This window comes from Cricetulus griseus, chromosome 2 (genome assembly GCF_003668045.3).
Source record: "Cricetulus griseus strain 17A/GY chromosome 2, alternate assembly CriGri-PICRH-1.0, whole genome shotgun sequence".
Classification (NCBI taxonomy): domain Eukaryota; kingdom Metazoa; phylum Chordata; class Mammalia; order Rodentia; family Cricetidae; genus Cricetulus; species Cricetulus griseus.
In genome coordinates, this window is record NC_048595.1 from 293,990,454 (window position 1) to 294,009,517 (window position 19,064).

Consider the following 19,064-nt stretch of genomic DNA (forward strand, 5'->3'; position numbering starts at 1 on the left):
CTTCCGGGCGCCGCTTCTCTTCCGCCTGCCGGGGCGAGTTCCAGGCTGAGCCCGGATGCTGCGGGTGCTGCGTGGCTTGCGGGCGGGGCGTGGCGTGGCGGTGAGTCCTGGGTCCGCAGCTTCGCCGTTCCGGACGCCTGCGCCCTCAGGGGCCTGCCCTCCCGCCCCTCTGGCCGCTCCCCTCCTCAGCCCTGCTCGCTGTCCATCCCCTTCCCCTTCCCCACTGTCGTCGGTTCCCGGGACCCAGCTGCACACGTCCCGGTCGGCCTGGGCGAGCACCTCCGGCCCAGCCTGCCGCCCGTGCCTCCCCAGCGCGGCCGCCGCAGATGAGGGAGGCCCCGAGCTGAGAGTCTGAGGCATGGCCGCTCCCTGGAGGTGCGCCCTGTGGGTGCTCCTGGCGTCCCGGGTGCTGACCCTGGTAGAAGGCCTGGAAGAGGACGACGTCCCGCACGAGTGGCTCCTTCTGCACGTGGTCCAGGGCCAGATCGGAGCCGGGAATTACAGCTACTTGCGGTTGAACCACGAGGGTAAAATCATTCTCCGGATGCAGAGCCTCAGGGGGGATGCGGACCTGTACGTGTCCGACAGCACTCTGCACCCGAGCTTCGACGAGTACGAGCTGCAGTCGGCCACCTGCGGCCAGGACGTGGTCTCTATACCCGCGCACTTCCAGCGCCCGGTGGGGATAGGAATTTACGGACACCCGTCACACCATGAAAGCGACTTTGAGATGAGGGTGTACTCTGACAGAACTGTGGACCAGTACCCATTCGGAGAGGCTGCCTATCCTGCTGACCCCACAGGAGCCAGTCAGAACCAAGCTTATGCGCCAGAGGAGGCAGCCCAAGAAGAGGAGTCGGTCCTCTGGACGATATTGATTAGCATTTTGAAACTGGTGCTTGAAATTCTCTTCTGAATCCTTATCTGCACGGAGCGACTAGTTTGCTGTGGACCTTGCTACTTGACCTGGTGAAATTCTGGTTACTTTTTTTCTAGACTAGGATGGAAAAATAAAGCCATACAGTTTTGTTACCTCAGTTTACTCCCCACGCAGGAAAAGCAGCAAGCACAATTATTTTAGAGATTAAAATTCCCATAAAAAGGAGTCTGCTCAATAAAATGTTTAAATACATTTTGGTTAGTCAGGTGAGTAAGAAGATTATTGCAGTAACAGGCTGTATAACTCAGATAAAGGCTGGTGACTGTAGAATGTATTCTGTAGACATACTAAATGGAGTACGGCACTTGCAGTTTTAAAGAGGTTCTAAAGCCAGGTCGGAAAAGCTTCCCAGAGCCACTGTGCACAGTAGGGATTGTGGAACCTGATACTCTCCTGGCAGGCAAGCATTTACACATTGTTGCTGTGCCAGCTGGTGACTATTCCAAATCCAGTTGTACCAGATGGTTGGGCCCTCTGTCCTTTCCTCTGTTGGCCAGATTGGAGTGCTCTGGTTATTAAGTAACTGATACTACCTAAGCAGGTCAAGACAGTCTCAAAAGACTGTAACTTTTCAGACTCAAGAAGAAATATTTCAAATTAAGTTGCTACCTCTTTCTGCTGATCTCTGGAAAAAGACAGCACTAAGAGATTAAAATCTGGGAAATGAGACATTTCTCTCTGACTTTTTCTTTCAAGGGTATGAGTTGCTACTAATGAAATAAATCAACTTGAAGATGTTTAAGGTCATAGTTAATTTCAAAAAAGGTTCTTTATTGGCATAAAAATGAAAGTGTAAATAAAATGGCACCAGATATCCCAAACTGAGGGTCAGGTCAAAAACCTATTTTATCCCTCTTTGCTGTTTTTTCCCCTTCTGCCCACTTTCCTGGGTGTTGGGGGAGCTCGCTGACAACAGTCACAAATCCAGCGACCTAGGAGAAAAATTGTTAGTTAATATGGAGTGGAATTTTATTTTTATAGGACTGAGTACAAACCACCTAAACTCATTCCTGAGCTGTCCATAGTGATAACTCTCTGGGATTTTTTTCAGTGGGGAGGGAAGTACTGAGCTCCTTAAGCCAAGGGAGAAAATGTAAACAACCCTTAATCAGTGTAACCAATACAATTCGGAATTCAATGCACAGACAAGATGGGGAAAGGGCACAAAACAATCATTTGTACCTTAAAAAAATATGTAATCCTAAAATTCAAATACCATCATGCTTTTAAAACCTCAACAACACAATCCTAATGTAGAACTTGTTAATGGATCTGGCTTTGTGTGGCCTGTTCCACTGTTCTGACACTAGCACCTGCACCACACACTTGAGCTGAATTACTGCAGAACCTGAGTGATTATTCACATCCTTACGGAGGGATTCCAGGAAACTGAGTTTTATAGAGAACTATACAGTGTTAACTATGCAACTTAAGTCCTTAAAATTGCACAATTACCTGTATAATGTTTCAATAGGATTACTGTGATTTACTATTTGATTCTGTGTCCATCCTAAAGTTTTCTGGAATTGTCATGCTGCCTCACTTTATAGGAAGATGTCTTAGTATATATATAAAGGCATAGCAGTCACTTTGTTAAGTTTCTAAATAGACGAACTTAAAAATAAAATGAAAGCATTGAAACAAACTGGTGGTGTTACTTTAGCAATTTTAGTAGAAAACACCAGCTCATTCTATCCCTCAGACAATACTTCCAAACCTAACCTAAGTATTCTATTTCAATTCTCCTTTGGTTGCACTAAGGATGAAAATCAGGTAGCTGTGACATGGACAGTAACAGCTTGATCATAATTGGAACATGTTCATGTCATTTATACAGCCTTAAAAGAATGCTGGGAGATCTTCATCACACAAGATAATGGGCTTTTTTGTATTTTTTTCATCTTTACCTGATGGAATAGCACCAAGGCCCACACAAAAAGTATGATAACCTCTGTCACACACATCACAGAACATCATTTCTTCTTCATGGTGGGGCTGTCCACATATAATGCATGTCTTACATTCCATACACTGCCATGGGTAGGTCTTAATTATAGAAACAAGCTCCATGGTCATATCCAAGCAAGAAGGGTGGCCTAAATCAAAACCAACATTAATAGGATTTCACAACAGAACTTTCAACTTAAGGCACATAAAACATTAGTTCCCAAGAATGGCTGCCAGGATTAATGTTACCATAGACACATCAAAATACAAAGTAGCAGATACATGGGTTCTGACTACAGCTAACAAGTCACTATTCATTTGCTGACTCTTTGGTGGATACCTAGCTGATAACTACAAACCCTAGCTTTTAAGGCAATATGCAGGGGTGAGGTAAAATCTTAAGGAGACATCTCTACTTACCACTGTTATCACACTGGGAGCAGTGTATAAGTGATTCAGCCTTTCCTTTCTTGTTGGATTCCTTACCCTTCAGACAAATTCCACATAGAGCATTTGGAATGACCTTTGGCTGGAAGGGTAGAAGAGGGCTATAAATTCATGCCAGAAGAACTCACTATGGGTTCAAAAGGGATTCTGTTATTACCTTATCTTTACTTTTGGTAATCTGATAATGAAAACCTTTTTGTAAGACATAACTGGATATGAGATGGATCAGAATATAAAACCCCCAACTAATGAAAGCCTAGACTGTACTCCATAAACCGCATCAACGTGTGTTGCCTAAATGTAGCACTCTGCTCCCTACACACACAGCATCATCTCTATAAAAAAAGACCAGAAGGAAAAATGAAATAGGATGTCAAATGCCACTAATAGTTGGGAAAGAAAATCCATATACCAAATAACCACACATAAAGCTAAGCCTAAGTTTTAAGCTTATATTAAGCTTATGTTCATTTTATTTCAAAAACTGGTGTTTTTCCAGTGATAGAGCTAAGCCTACAAAATCTAAGCTAAAAAAAAAAAAGACACTATTTCAGTATTTTAATTGGAAGCTGTCTTGTCCATACATTGTCATGCATAAATGTCTATAGAAATCTGAGTTGGATGCATAGTCTTGTTCCATGTCTAAAAAGAACTATGATAAAAGAGAGAAGCAGTCACTGTGACGTGTAAAACATAAAAAGTTTTTGGGCATGGAAAAACTATAGTCAAATAGGAAATATACAAAGCATATTTTGAGTATTATCTTTCACATTAAAAACACACACAGTATTTGGGCTTTAAACATGGAATGGGATAAAATATAAGGAGTTTCCTACACTTACAATGCCAGGGCAAGGAAGGGATAACAGAGCATCATAATCTTGACCGTCACGGACGCTGCTCACATGTACTATATATAGGTGTGCGTCAATAAATGGTTAAAAGGTGGGAGGGACAAAGATGGTAGCAGGGCAATAATCTAACACAGTCAAACGCATTGCATCTCTTTCCTGATGCACCATAGAGATCTAAACTCAAACTTTTATAAAGCAGTCTCACTTTAAATGTTCCACTGCCACTTTCGTACCTTGTCAAACCTAAATAATAATTTGCTTTTACTTTTTTAAAAATATTTTCTTTGCAAAAGATGACAGAGGCATTCAAAAACAATTTTTGGCTTATTTATTTTTTTAAAAAAGTCAACCTTATACATAAATATGATAAAAACAATATCTAAACAATCACAAATGTCTCTACAAAATAATAAATATCATGGAGTTAAACAAACATATAAAATGTCCCCATTGACTGCTCTCCATCCTCTGTGTATTTTATACCCTGCTCTCCCGGCATCTGACAGCAGCTGTTACTCAGCTACTCTTGCTGCACCCTAAGCACATGGCTTCACTGTGTCCAGGTTCTCAGTGAAAAATAGCTAGGAAGTTCACTTCAAAGACTGAATCTTAACAGCCATAATATGCAGGAAGAACTTTCAATAACCTGTACTAAATGTAAAAGATAAACTTACTTAATGCTTAGAGTTCCCTTAGACACTGGCATAGTAAGTACTCCAGTGTCTTTCACTAAAGTCAGGGAAGAAACTACACAGTATTAAATTTTGGAGAGAGAATTCCTCACAGGAGACTCTTTACACAGCAACTCAAAAGGAATAAAACACAAACCTAGTTATTCACATCCTAGAGCAATTCAAGTTCTACAGTCACTAAAATACACACAATGCCTATAATAAAAGACACTAAGAAAACTCAGGGTTTACCTTTAAAATTATACATAATTTCCTGTTAAACCATTTAAAATTGTTTCTTACCCAATAATCTTCATCTTGTTGAGAAGAAAAATATTCAAAAAACAGAAAGAATGGGAGAGGGGAAGAAGGATGAGGAAGAAAGAAAAGTGACGGAGGAGAGACTACAGCAGAAGAGGGAGAAAGAGATACGGTACTGTAGCATTTTCTACCGTGACTACAGTCCAACATACAAAAGCGCATTGTTCTTGTCAGTACGCAGGCTCTAACAAACCACAGGGCCTCACAGACAAACTGAAGACCAACACTGAAGGAGAGAAAGAAGGTGCAAAAGTCTCTTGAAGATCATGGGTGAAGGCCCTGTGCCTCTTTGAAACCCTCTGACCTCCTTCAAACAATTGCAACAACCTTTTAGTTTTCTTCAGCCAACAGCCCTCAGCATCTCAAATAAAAGGCTCATGTATACTTACTTCTCTTGAAAAATAGCAAAATAAGTTGAAACTAACATAGTATAGATTTTAATTATATATGTGTAGGCCTGAAGCCTAACAATTACACTTTAATTTCAGGTTAATGTAACCTAAGCAAGACTGACCTACAAGAAAAGGGCAAGCACTAGTCCATCTTATTAAATCACATACATTATCATGTTTCTTAACGCCCTTATTTTAAAGGGGTGTGTGTGTGTGTGTGTGTTGTCTGTGAGTGTCAACTTGAAGTACCCTAATAATTAGGCACATCTTGGCTCATTAATACTTTTCATAGAGAGGTTAACTTTGAATAATCACGTTCACATTAATATATAATATCTATATATTGGCTGTTCCTATCTTTGAAATACCTGAAACATTTTTAGTAATTAAAAATGTTTACAGATTATAAAATGTTTATTTTGCATATGCGGCTCCCTGGAGTACTATTAACTATTAATCTATATGATTCATTCACTACATCAGTGATGATATGGATAGTTCTTCATTTCCAGCCTGTATTACACGTCTGTTTCAATATTCTCTATTTTATAACGCATGATCAAACAGACTCCTTGTTTAACAGCTTTCTCAGCCCTGGACAGCTGCCACTCCCAATAGTAGGTACCTCTAAGACAGTGACACACACTGGCTCCTGCAGGCTGTTTCTGAAATGTCATCTTTGGAGTTTGTTTGGTTTCAATTATTAAGCAGTAACTGAAATCTTTAGTTTACAAAGCTATACATTTAAAAAAACAAACAAACAAAAACCAAATACAAAACCACACAGCAGCAGCCTACTGAGGCTGTCCTTGGAAGGATTCCTTGCTGAATAAAGCCATAATCGCTGGCCATGCACAAAAGCATGTGTTTTTAAGTGAATCATACATGGGTATTTCTAGTAACTTACGGGACATTCTAACTTACTAATGTTCTGTCAGAAAGTGTTCCAGTGAGGCTGAGGGAAAATGACTCCCAGGTCACTTCGGCTTATTTTCTGTGCTACATGCTGTGGTTAGGATACAAACACACAGGACTCAACTCAGCAAAACTCTTATTCATAACCTTCCTCTAGTAACCTCCACACAGTAACAGGATGTACAGTCTAATACAGCCAAGACCAAAAGAATGGTAATCTGTGCCATCACCATCCATGTCACAAAGCTGACCACTATGTCCCTTCCGTCTACAGTACTCTTACATTCCTTTGCACCATGACAGCTGCTCACCCCCCATCCAACCTTCAGGAGAGAGGTAGACAGAAAAGAAACGTTAAAAATACTAGTTTCTGATCACCTGTGACCTTACTCTGAGAATAATCAGATTCACAAACGAGGCTATCTGCCAAAGGTTATACAAAAGCATGATATAAGTAACAGGCTTCACTGTTTTCTACCAAACTTGGCAGAATTTGGCAATTGGATCCAAAAATCCTTAGTATAAGCCCAGATATTCTCAATGAAAGGCACTACACAAAAATACCACCTCGTGAGGTTGTAAGTCCACTCCAACTTCACAGCTCACCAAGTTTAGCTTCACCAACTGTTCAGATATTCAAAACGCTAGACAATTTATGCCCTGTACTCAAAAATAAAATAAAATCAAGGTCTGCCTTGAAACAATGTTCTAAAAACTCACATTTGCCTGGCTATTACTTAAAAGGGTATGAAGACCCATTTGTTTCTATACAGGAAATAGAAGCTACACCATGACCAAAAGTGACAAGAAAGCCACCAGGGAAGGAAAGCAGTGGGCAGGTGCACAGCACAGGGACAGAGCGAGCACAGCAAGCTCAGCTCCTCGGCTCAGAGTTAACGGTCTCAGGGAGAAGCTGAGTCAGGGGCTTTTTTCTTCTACCTTGTACCCAGGAACTGACTTGGACAGTACAGAACGTTTGGAGCCATCTTTTCTTGTAGTGGCCACTTTGTCTTTTGATTTCTGTCTTCCCTGAAAGGTGTCCTCCTGGCTGTCAGGGGGGCTGTCTCCTTCAGACACATTGCCTGAGGAGCTGTCCTGTAGCAAAAGATAAAAACAAGGGTTCCTTGGAATTAAGACCAAGTTGAGTCTGTGTGTGTTTTGTTTTTGTTTTTTTATTGTTTTTTTGTTTTGTTTTCTTCTCTCTTTCAAGACAGGGTTTCTCTGTGTAGGCCTGGCTGTCCTGGAACTTACTCTACACACCAGGCTCTCCTTGAACTCAGAGATCCGCCTGCCTCTGCTTCCTGTCTGCTGGGACTAAAGGCGTGCACCACCACCCAACAAATCTTAGTACTTTAAATGACAAAATGTTTTGTTGAAGTTTTAAAAGTTGATGATTCTAAGAAATTTATTTCTAATAGAGTAAAAAAAAGGCCATGTTAAGTTATTTACCCTTCTAATAATTATATTTCTATTAGCAAGTATCCTAGTCAGCTATGTATTCTGATTTAAGTCAACAAAAATGGAATTACCAACTTCAACTATTCTATTACACAGCTTCAATATTTTTCATGCCACAGGGATGCATACTGCTTTATATTTATAAAAATACTTATTTTTCCTCTGAGTGACAGAAGTCATTGTGAAAGTCCTTCAAATACATAACCATATTCAAACTATATCCCTACCTACAATTTTTGTTCAAAGGACAAGACCTCAGTATCTGATCATTGCACTCATTTTATAATTTAAAGTTTTACAACTTTATATTCACATAAATTATGAAAACTGAAGGAAAGAAAATTAAGCTATCCATAACCACCTGATAAGCACCCTGCAAATGACTAAGACATGAACTCATGTCCTCATGTCCCATCTGGTTTCTCAGTGTGTTTATACTCTGCAGAAGCCCAGACTCTTGAACACACCTTACATCCTCATAATGTGGTTTCATCCTGGCAGTGTAATCCACAAAAGTGGATTATACTGCATGTGGTCTCACTATGTGTGCATCAGTGTACACGTGACCAATGTGTGTACACAATGGCATGGATGCACATGGATCACCAGGCATATATGTGCAAACATGTTTTGTCATGTTGGTAAAGTACTACATGCATTTTCTGGTAAAAAAAACTAACTGCATTTTTTTGTGTAAATGTATCACCAGTGTGCATAAAGATTTATTTCTAAATTCCACAACACTAAAACTTTTTTTTTCTACTTAAATTTTGCTAACATCTAATTAAGTCCTTAGGATTAATTGTTAGCAAATTTGCCAGGTCAAAATCTGTGAAAAATTCTGGATATTTGACAGTTCAAAATGCTTTCCTCAAATAAGAGATAAATTTATATTCTCCAGAACAGTGTGATAAAACTGAGTTTGTCATTCCTAACTTCCATGGCACCTTTCCAGTAACTGACAGGAGCATTAGCATTGTAGGACTTGGAGAAGACCTTGCTTCATGTAACACATAAGATTAAGTATGGCTTAGAAGCTGTCTCAGACAATGAGATACAATGCTACTCAATGACAGACAGCACACTCTTGGGTTGGCTACAATGTAAGACATAAGATGGCTGTGGCTTAAAGTGTCCTTCTGAGGAAAGTCAACCCTAAACCACCTCAGAGCTACTGTCCTTCATGTCCCAATGGCAAACTTCTGCTTTTTAGCAGCTAAATGTTTGGTATTTGAAAAAGGCACCAAGAAAAACTGAATATACAATACAACATATTAGTAAGCTAATGTTTTCCTACAAGAAGTCTCAGGTTAAGCAAAAGGAACCCAAGGTAAAGGGCTGCCCCAGTCCCAAAAATATACATTTCTCTATGGCAAAAGACCAGTCTATTTTGTCCATTACTTTAATCTGCATAAGCAGCAAATTAGATACAAGACTATTAATGTTCTATACAATTGCCTATCTTGCTCAAAATAGAAGTTTTTTCAATACAAAACATGCCTAAAACAACAACGCATAACCGGCTTACATCAACACACAATGAATATTCATGGGGAAATTTTTCTATAAATATATACAACTGTCCTGTTCAAACGGTATGATAATAGAGTTCAACTTAACATTCCAGGAAAGCAATCAGCAAGTAATGAAAGGCTGCCTCCTGGTAAGGTACACAGTCCTACCGAAGTGCCTTTATTTTTCCGCTTTTCATCCCCTCGACTATCTTCGCCATCATCTGAATCACCGTCACTATCTAGTGCCGGGAGCTCTGGGTCCAGGGGCGGCTCATACAGGGCTGTGTTTAATGGCAAGTACCGAAGCTCATCCGGTGAGTACCTGAATTCAGAAAGGTTGCTTTCAATATTAAACAGGTGAAAACTACCCTTTAAGCTCTGAAATTAGCCTTAGACTTTTCACTCACAAACAGTTCACAAAAATAGGGAGGAAGAAATTTTTCATTTTGGTCATCAGGTGGGGATAAGTAGTAAGTTTTAGAAATCTCAACATTCTTCCCGACTGATCATGCAGTTGTCCCTACCTAAACTTAATGTCTTTCCCTTTACCCGCAAAACAAGAAAAAAAAATAATAATAATAATGAAAATAACATGTCAACAGACAGGAGTGAAACCCAAGCAGCCCCAGACAGCACATAAAGGCCTGGGCCCAGGCCCCTTCATGTGTGTTCAACCACACACAGAGTTGTGGTGACTTCTGCACTGTGTCCTTACACTCAAAATCAGACTCATTAGAGAAATCTATCTCATAAGCCCAACAGGATGACTAAACAATTTCATGAAGTGCACAGCATTTAATAACTGAGATAAAAATTAGCAAAGTTTTTAATAGCAATTACTTTAAAACATTTTGCAAAGCATATATTCCAACATTTATATGTCCCCTAGTCTGGTGGCACACAGCCCTCCTGGCCTCAAGAGAGCTACTTTGACAAGACATTACAACAGAACAAAGGGACTAGCTGACCACTTAAGAGATTTAAAAAACTTTTTACACTAAAATTTTGCACAATTTAGACAGTTACACAGCAAGTGTGATTCCATGCTGTAGGGAGTCAGGTTCTCTGAAGAAAACTACGCTGAAAACAGGTTTCTAGAGTGAGGTCACCTGCTGGAAGAGAAGCTAAGACTCTGGAACCCATTAGTCCTAGTTTGAACGGTTTCTGGTTACTTAGGATGGAAACAGGAAACAAGTACACTTACAGGAGAGTGTGCCCACACTTGCCCAGGTACTTATTGATTCCTTTTATATCGTCTTAGTACCTTCGGCCCCCACACACTCCACTCTGCATTGCACTTTGTGAGCATCACTTAAGTGAAGGCTCTGGAGAGGACTCTGAAGCTGAACATACATAGATCCTAATTTTAAAAGTGCCTCCCGATAATACCAAACTACTGGGCTATGTGCCATACTGTGAGTACTAAAGAGCTACAGGGCCTCAGGTACTTGTCTGTGACACATCCAAACAGGGCAGGCCAGAGTTGTGGGCACTCCAGACTTCACCAGTAGGGCTTCAAATTCAGATAGAATGGCATTCTTTACACAGAACCCAAGAAGGAAAATGCAAACACAACGTTTTGATATCACTGATGGACATAAAATTTTAGGAGACTATGAAACCATAAATAGCTAAAAATTTGGAATACCTCTTATAATACTCCTGGAACTGTCCGGGGATGAGAGCCACTGGGTAAGAACTGACCTTTGTTCGGTCTGTTGGCAACACTTTGTACTTTCCTTGAGGCACTTGGATAACCTGTGTTAACATCAAGAAACGTGAAAACTAATCCAACCTGGGAACCAAGGCTTCTAGAAAAGAATTCCCATGTGTACACTACATCTATGTCCCCGCCCCAGAGAAATGCTAGCAATTCAAATGACCCGGGAACAACACCCTAAGGGATGTGGTGTTTTCTGGCTGCATGTGTGAGTTCTGTACCTGTTATCCACCAGGTGCACAGACTCTGAGGAAAGCTGCTATGTCTCTGGCTCACCACGGTCTTTCACAAAGTTGAAAATGTCCTGGGGACACTGGTCTAACCTCACGGGGCTCCCATAAAAACCAGAGGTAAGCAATCTGTGCTGCTCTTACCAACCTTGGGACACAGGAATTACAATACCTAGCTACTGTTAGTCTCCCTCAGTAAACTCTCAATCATAAAGCAAAGGTCTTGGGAGGAGGGAGGGGAAGAGGACAAGCAAATGGCATTATTCAATACATCATTAAAAAAACAGTATCTTAACTTGTTAGAAAAGAAACACAGCTGGCACCGCAATAATAAATAATAATATAATAATAATGATGTACAGGAAGTGATGACCATTCTGCAACAACAAAGGAGACCCAGATACCACTGAACTAAGTCACCCTACATGTGTCTGCAAGTCAAAATATGCTCTTCTCTCTTCCATGCGTTCCCGGTTTAAGTTGCTGTTGAATTCGGCTGCTTTCTTGGCAGCTTTCTTAATGTACTCAGGTACTTTGCTGGCTTCAACTTTCTGAGTATTCTGTTGTTGCATTTGCTAACAGAAAAACATTACAGTTAGAAATCATATATAATTTTATAAAAAGTTTCCCCACCCCCTAAGACAGATGTCAATCACTTCAAATTACTTACAGAATACTCTTTATAATGATCTGTAATCCTCTGACGTTCCTTTTCTTGTAGAATAACAGAATATTCAGCATGTTTAGCTGGGTATTCTTTTATCATTAAATCAATCACTTCATCACTGCGCAATGCTGTTAAACCTATTTTAGAACACCCCCCAAAAAGTAAAGAAAATCTTTTAAGGCCAAGTGAACACAGGTACTTTTTCAAAAAGTAGTTTCTCTTTCAAACTATTCTACATTAAAAAAAAAAAAGCTTATAGTAAGCAAAATTACTACATTTTAAAATAGCAAAAGTTACTTTTCATAATAAAGTCAAGCAATCGGGCTGAAGAGATGGCTCAAAGGTTAAGAGCACTGGATGCTCTCCCACAAGATCCTGAGTTCAGTTCCCAGCACCCACATGGTGGCTCATAACCATCTATAATGAGATCTGGTGCCCTCCTCTAGTGTTCAGAGATACATGCAGGCAGAATACTGTATACATAATAAAGAAATAAATTTAAAAAAAAATAAAGTCAAGTAATCAAAACTAAAGATTATCATGTAAAGACAAAGAAATCAATTTTTCAACCAAATGAGTTTCTTTTAGATTTTATGTAAATTATAAGGATATACTTAGAAATCAGTGTGAAATAATGATATAATTGTAATACATAAAAACAATAATATAAGCCAATAATAATACAAGACATATAAAAAATTATTTCTCAATATCTATTTCCTAGTCTCTAAATCTATATACCACAAATATCATAATTCACATTTCATATTCACTAGTCTACACATACCGTCTAACAACTTGCAGTATCAGATTTTGCCTACTGATGTCATGAATTTAACACTGAAAAGTTTTACGTAAAGAATCTGCTATAATGAAGTAAAAACTTAACAAGATTTGCCTTTTAAAGGGTAAGCATCTATGTGCTCAATCCCCGGCACTGCAGAGAGATAACAGTCCATACTCAGATACAAACAAACTTTATTCACATCCTTTACATTTGAACAATAATTAAAAAATGAGTCAACATTTTAACATTTGAATAATTTTTTTATTAACTTTGTAAGCACTTTAGGACACAAGACCTGTATCCAGTATCACCTACAATGTTCGGCATAAAAGACACAATAGGAGCTGATTACCTAGTGTGCACTGCGTTTCTGTAATGACGTTTAATTCTCTCAGGTAGAGTTTCTCCTTGTGAGATAAATCTCGTCGCTCTAAATCTCCAAAAGCAGAACAAAAGGAGTATTAAAAACTAAAACTATACATTTGAAAACTTTAAAAAACTTGAAAAACTATTTTAAACACATCTCTCACTGCATATTCTAAGCATCAGTAATACTGAGGTAAATACACACACACACACACACACACACACACACACACACACACACACACAAAACCTTACAAATTAGAGAAATAAACATTAGATAACTAAAACTAGAATAATCCGAAGCAAAGCATGCAACTACATTAGGGCAGTTAATCATGAATGGCCCTCTACAACCCAGGCATGACTTAGAGCTAACTCTATTCTTAAGGTCTGGAAAAACAGTAAAAATCAAAAACCTTGGCTATGAAGTCTTTTTGTTTTGTTTTTTCATTTTTTCAAAATTAACCTCAGGTAGTTAGGGATGGTGGCAAACACCTATAATCTCATTACTTATTCTGCTCTAAAATAACTTGGAGACATCTAAAAACATACTAACTAGAGTCCAAGGTGCTGAGTAACAATGTAAATTACAATCAGCAAGTGTTCTAAGTATATAAAATAGAGGTCACTCATAATCAAGACTGTCCTGTCAGAAGTCAGATGGCATCCATCATACACACTAAGCCTTAAGTACCTGGGTATTTCCGCTTGAAGGAGGTCACACCAAGATATTCACTGACTTGTTCCTGAAGCATATAGTATTCTCCTGTTTCATCAGGTGGCCATTTGTACTCTATTAAGTTTTCTGCTGGGTAGTAACTAAAGCTGAGATGGAAAACCATGTATCAATTTTAATCATTTATATTTCAAAGTATTTTCAAAATAATTTGAAGTATTGAAATTCATTTTTATTGCTGCTATATTTATCATGAAAATTACAAAATGAGTAAAAACAGTGTTCTAAAACTGTACAGGAAAAAAAAAAGGAAAAAAAATTCACTGAAAGTGGCAATTTCTTTACAAGCCAAGAACCTAAGGCTGGAAAGAAAGCTCAGTAGTTAAGAGCACTTGTGGCTCTTGGAGGTGAGAGTTCAGTTCCCAGTATCACATCAGGCAGCTCACAACCACCTATGACTCCAACTCCACATCTAGTATGACCTTCTGGTTCTACAGGTACCACATCCCCATGGGCATATACACATAAAGACACACAGTCTTTCTGTCTAACATTCACTGCAATTACTTCATGCCTACCAGATTCTGACCCTTGTCTATTGCTCAGGAAGTCACAGACAACTGAAAACACAGAATTCCAAGGACCTCTTTCTCAGGGAACAGACAAGAAGCTATATATTTACATACATTTATTTGCTCTACAAACCCAGAAGCAAAGAACAGACCTATTCTGGAAGTTCCAGTATACTGTATACAACTGTAATCCTAAATCTCAAGGAGTATGATGACCACCTCAATCTGAACCATCTAATGTCTATGAGAGTCAGGAGTGCAACAGTGTTTTTTTTGCATTTATTCATTAATAAATAAAAAAAAAGCTTCCCATTTCTTCTTTGTGGTGAGTTGGGGACTTCTCTATGCATTCTGTATATTAATTCCTTTATCATATATATGATTTGTAAATATTTTCTAGCATTCTATGGCTCTTTTTCCTCTACAATTGACAGTACCACATTTTTCCCTGCTTTAAAAATTTTGCTGTTGTCTGAGTTGCCTGTTTTGAAACTTTAGTTTTTTGGTGTTATGTCTAATACTCTGTTGCTAACTCAAGGTTTTCTAGGCAGTTTTTATAGTTAGGATTTTAATTCATTCTGAACAGATGTTTCCAAAAATATAGATCAAATAGTCAAAAAGCACCTAAGAAGATATTCAGCAAGTATCACTAACCATGGTATACAAAACAAAATCACAGTGGGGCTATCATCAAACATACAAAAAAACAAAAATAATGTTGCAAGGTTATGAAGAAATTAGAAGTTTTGTGTACTGTTGGTGAGAATACAGAATGGTACAACTACGATGAAAGTATATGGAAGGTCCTCACAAAGCCAAATACAGAATTACCATACGATACACCTTTTGACTTCTAGTTATGTACCAAGGTATTAAAAGCAGGGATTAGGAATGCCAATGTTCACATTAATTACCCCAGCCTACAGATGAATAAACAAAGTGGGATATTGTTCAGACTGAAGGAAATTTTGACATGAACTCCATCACAGATGAACCCTGTAGACATTATGCTAACGGATAAGTCAGATACCACAGGGCAAGTACTGTAGGGTTCACACTCAGGGGCAGGGAGCAGAATTGTAGTGGCCAGCAGCTAGAGGCAGGAGGGATAGAAGGTACTGGAGGGTTATGCCGTTTGAGTTACTGAAGTTTTGGAAAGGGATGATAGTGATAGTTGCACAACACTGTGAATGCAATTAACACCACTTAACTGTACACTTGAAAGTGCTACAACAGTGAGTCTTACATACCTAATTTACCATAACTTCTTAACAGCTCAGGAACAAGACCTACTTAGGTATTATATTATATGGCTTTTTTTTTCTTCTTAGAATGTGTTTTTGTTTATTTTTTGCTTTGTGTGAATGTGTGTGTACACACATCTGTGGAGGGCAGAATGGGACATCAGACCCTCTAGAGCTCACAGGCCAATGTGAGCAGCCATGTAGGTACCAGTAACCAAACTCAGGTCCTCTGAAAGGGCATCCAGCACTCTTAACTGCTGAACCATCTCTCCAGCCCATAAATATAATTTTTAATAACTGCTCCTGATGCCTAGGGAAGAAGAGGCCAAATGGTCTACAAAAGCTACTACTGACCCTTCAAGTAGTAGTACCTGAGATCCTGACTTGAAGTCTCGCAGCTTCTCGAGCTGTCCCCTGAGCCCATTCGCCTCCTTTTAGATGGATGGGTCCCATCATTTGAGTTATCTTCATTATCATCCTGTACATTTAAATGATTGAAAAATAATAATAGAAAATAAAAGAATGATTTAAAGAAAAACACAACAACAAAGAATGATTGTGTATCTTTGCAGTTTGCCTAAGACTCCACAAGAGAAAGCATATTTCTAACTAATGTATTTAGAAAACTAATTTCCTACAATAATTGTCAGGGCAAAGAATTTGTTACAAGCAAGAAGCAGAATAAAACTAAAAATGGACCTTCAATTCAAACAAAATAAAAATTTCAGCTATGATTTTTAAAATATATTCTACCTTCCCTTTCTTAGCAACTGGGTGGGTAGAAGCCACTCTAAAATTAAAGCAGGACTTCCTATTTGAACTGGGAAAAAAAAAATCAATAAATGTTATAGGATCCTCCAACTTACAACTGGCCCACAAGAGTGTAATTCTAATTAGCTACTGTGGAGACAAGGACTGAACACAGGTTGGCAAATCTAAGCACATTTTCTTTGTTACACTGCAGAAAAGAAACTCAGCTCATCCAGGATATATATGTTGTTCAGCTATTCCATTAATGAAACGAGTAATCAAATGCTTTTAAAACACTTTATTAACATATTACTTGAGTCATTTTTTTAAAGAAAAAAAAAATCTCTTTAATGATAGCATGCCTCTGTCTCTGGCTGATGCTCAAAGAGGAGCCAGCCCAGAACAAATATTCCACACATGCTATCATCCTTGTGTGTTTTAGGCTCAGGCTCCAGATTACATTTTGAGCAATGTAAATGGGACAGACGACTGCAAGTCTAGCCACTTAAAAGTCATATTTTTTGTAAATCAAGGTAATGTAGCTCCTAACACTACCACTCTTACTATGTATTAGAATAAAAAACCTTCTAAAGAGAATGAAGAGGCACACAGTGGGCTGCCTGGAGTCTCACAGGGAACTGCCCTCCCTCCCTCCACCAGCCCTGTGTTAAAGCCCCTCTGCCTCTGAAGTCAGGTGGCTGATGCAAGGATTAAGTAAGGGAATAAACAGACTTCACTAACAGCAGGGACTAGCATGTAACTGTTTGATACCTATTAACGTTAAGATAAGGGGTAGGATTTTACATTTCGACTCTAGCACCTAGGAACTTACTAAAATTATTTTCCAAATAGAAAAACATACATATTCTCCTTTTCACTCATCAAAAATGAAGCTAATTACACAGACTGAAAACTCCCTGTAACACTAACAATCGGGGATAAGTTGGGAAAAGACTATTTTCCTTAAAATTCATCCTTTTTATAGTACTCGGATTCCATACTTTGGACAGTTCATTTTGAACACTGAAAGTACCTATTTTCTGTGTAAACATTTTAACGACCTTCTTTTTTTTTTTTTTTTGATGTCTACAACTTCCTTCAGTTAAAAACAATAATTCACTTGAAAAGAAACAGAAACGGAAGTTGACACCAAGAAGTTTAGGAGCAAGAGGTGGGAAGCCCGAGGTCTGCTTTCGTTACGGGCCCTCTCGGCTGCCCGGTCCTCGGGGCGAGCCCCGCGCGGTCCGAGACTGAGGCCGGCCGGGCTACCGGCGAGAGGAGCACCGAGCAGGAGGACCGGGGCACGCGGCCGGCTGGGGTCCCCGGGGCAGGTCCCGCCGAGCGGCGTCCTGACTGCGATCCCCGAAGGCCGCAACTTTTCCGAGCTCCCCAGCTGCGGGGGAGCCTGCGAGCCTCGGTCCGCGACCCTCGTCGGCCGCACTTGTTGCTCCCCGACCTGCCGCCCGCTCCCCGCGGTGCTCCGCTCCCCGCCCAGGCCCGGCCCGGCTTCGCCGCCGCCGTTGGGCAGCGCGGTCTGCTCGCTCACCTTCGGGGACTGCGCTCCGGGGGAGGCCGGGTCGCTGTCGCACCGCCGCGGGGACAGCGCCGCCCCGGGCCCGGCCGCTGCCATCAGCCCCAGCGCCCCGCGCCCGCCGCCGCCGCCGCCGCGCCGCCGCCGCCTGCGCCGCCGCCGCCCGCCGCCGGCCGCCCGCGCCCGGCCCCGCCCCTCCGCCCGCCCGCCCGGGGCCGCCCCTGCCGCCGCGCGCCCCGCGGCCCGCCAGCGCCACCGCCATAGCCGCAGCGCGCCGCCGCCCGCTCGCCCGCCCGTCCGCTCGCCCGCACGCCGCTCACGTCAGCCGCCGCAGCTGCGCCGCTCCGCCGGCCTCTGCCGGGACCCGCCGGCTTGCAGCGCCGCGCCGCGCCCGGCCTGAGCCCCGCAGCCCGACCGCCCGCCGCCGACGACCCGGCCCCAGCCTCGCCCGGCTTCCCGGCCGCCTGGCGAGCTCGCCGCCGCCGCCGCCGCGCCGCCGCCCCTTCCCTGCGCCCCCAGCCCGCCCGGCCCTCCGCGTCGTCAGCCGCGGCTCCGCCCGCCCCGCCCGCCGCCCGCCCCCTCCCCTCCTCCGCCGCGCGTCAGCCGGGGGTCCCCAGCCCGCCGGAGGCCTTCCCCTACCCCACCTGGATCCGCGGCTCCTCCCCTTCGAAAGGAGCCCCCGCCACACGGTGTCCTCCCTCCCCCCTCCCCAACACTCACACACACCCCATGTCCCCAGACCCACCCCTCAGCCGGGGGTCCCCATACACGCCGGGCCCTTCCCTTCTCCCCCAGGTCTCCCCACTCCCTCCCTCATCTTTCCTGCAGTGTTCTTTCCCCACCCTGTGTCCTTGCCCCTCTTCACCCCACCGTTCCATCTTCACTCTGCACATCCCGGGGTCCCCAAGGCACCCTCAGCGCCTTTGTCTCGCTTCTGCCTCTGCTGCGACCTTGGGAAGGTGGCCCTCTGGACCACGTGCGAAGAGTCAGAGCAGCTTTAGCCAAGCAGGACCCAGACAGTCCGAGAGAATGTGGAGGGGGAGGGTCCCCAAGACCATATGA

The 19,064-nt window shown here is 41.7% G+C and overlaps 2 protein-coding genes across 3 annotated transcripts; one reads left to right on the top strand and one right to left on the bottom strand.

Annotated features, from left to right (window-relative positions):
• Window positions 1–77: 77 nt before the first annotated feature.
• Window positions 78–2,585, top strand: C2H6orf120 (chromosome 2 C6orf120 homolog). Its single transcript, XM_027401176.2, has one exon. It carries the CDS (start codon window positions 359–361, stop codon window positions 914–916), a length of 558 nt encoding a protein of 185 aa, XP_027256977.1. The 5' UTR covers window positions 78–358; the 3' UTR covers window positions 917–2,585.
• Window positions 1,678–18,148, bottom strand: Phf10 (PHD finger protein 10). Of its 2 annotated transcripts, none has more exons than XM_027401175.2 (12): window positions 18,018–18,148; window positions 16,093–16,199; window positions 13,924–14,054; window positions 13,216–13,293; window positions 12,080–12,213; window positions 11,835–11,984; window positions 11,108–11,217; window positions 9,628–9,781; window positions 7,427–7,582; window positions 3,308–3,416; window positions 2,848–3,036; window positions 1,678–1,872 (listed from the first exon to the last, which is right to left on the bottom strand). In XM_027401175.2, the coding sequence occupies exons 1-12, from the start codon at window positions 18,099–18,101 to the stop codon at window positions 1,787–1,789; spliced, it is 1,488 nt and encodes a 495-aa protein (XP_027256976.1). In that variant the 5' UTR covers window positions 18,102–18,148; the 3' UTR covers window positions 1,678–1,786. The 2 variants fall into 2 exon arrangements, with proteins under 2 accessions (XP_027256976.1, XP_027256975.1); XM_027401174.2 differs by having other exon boundaries at window positions 13,216–13,299.
• Window positions 18,149–19,064: the final 916 nt, after the last annotated feature.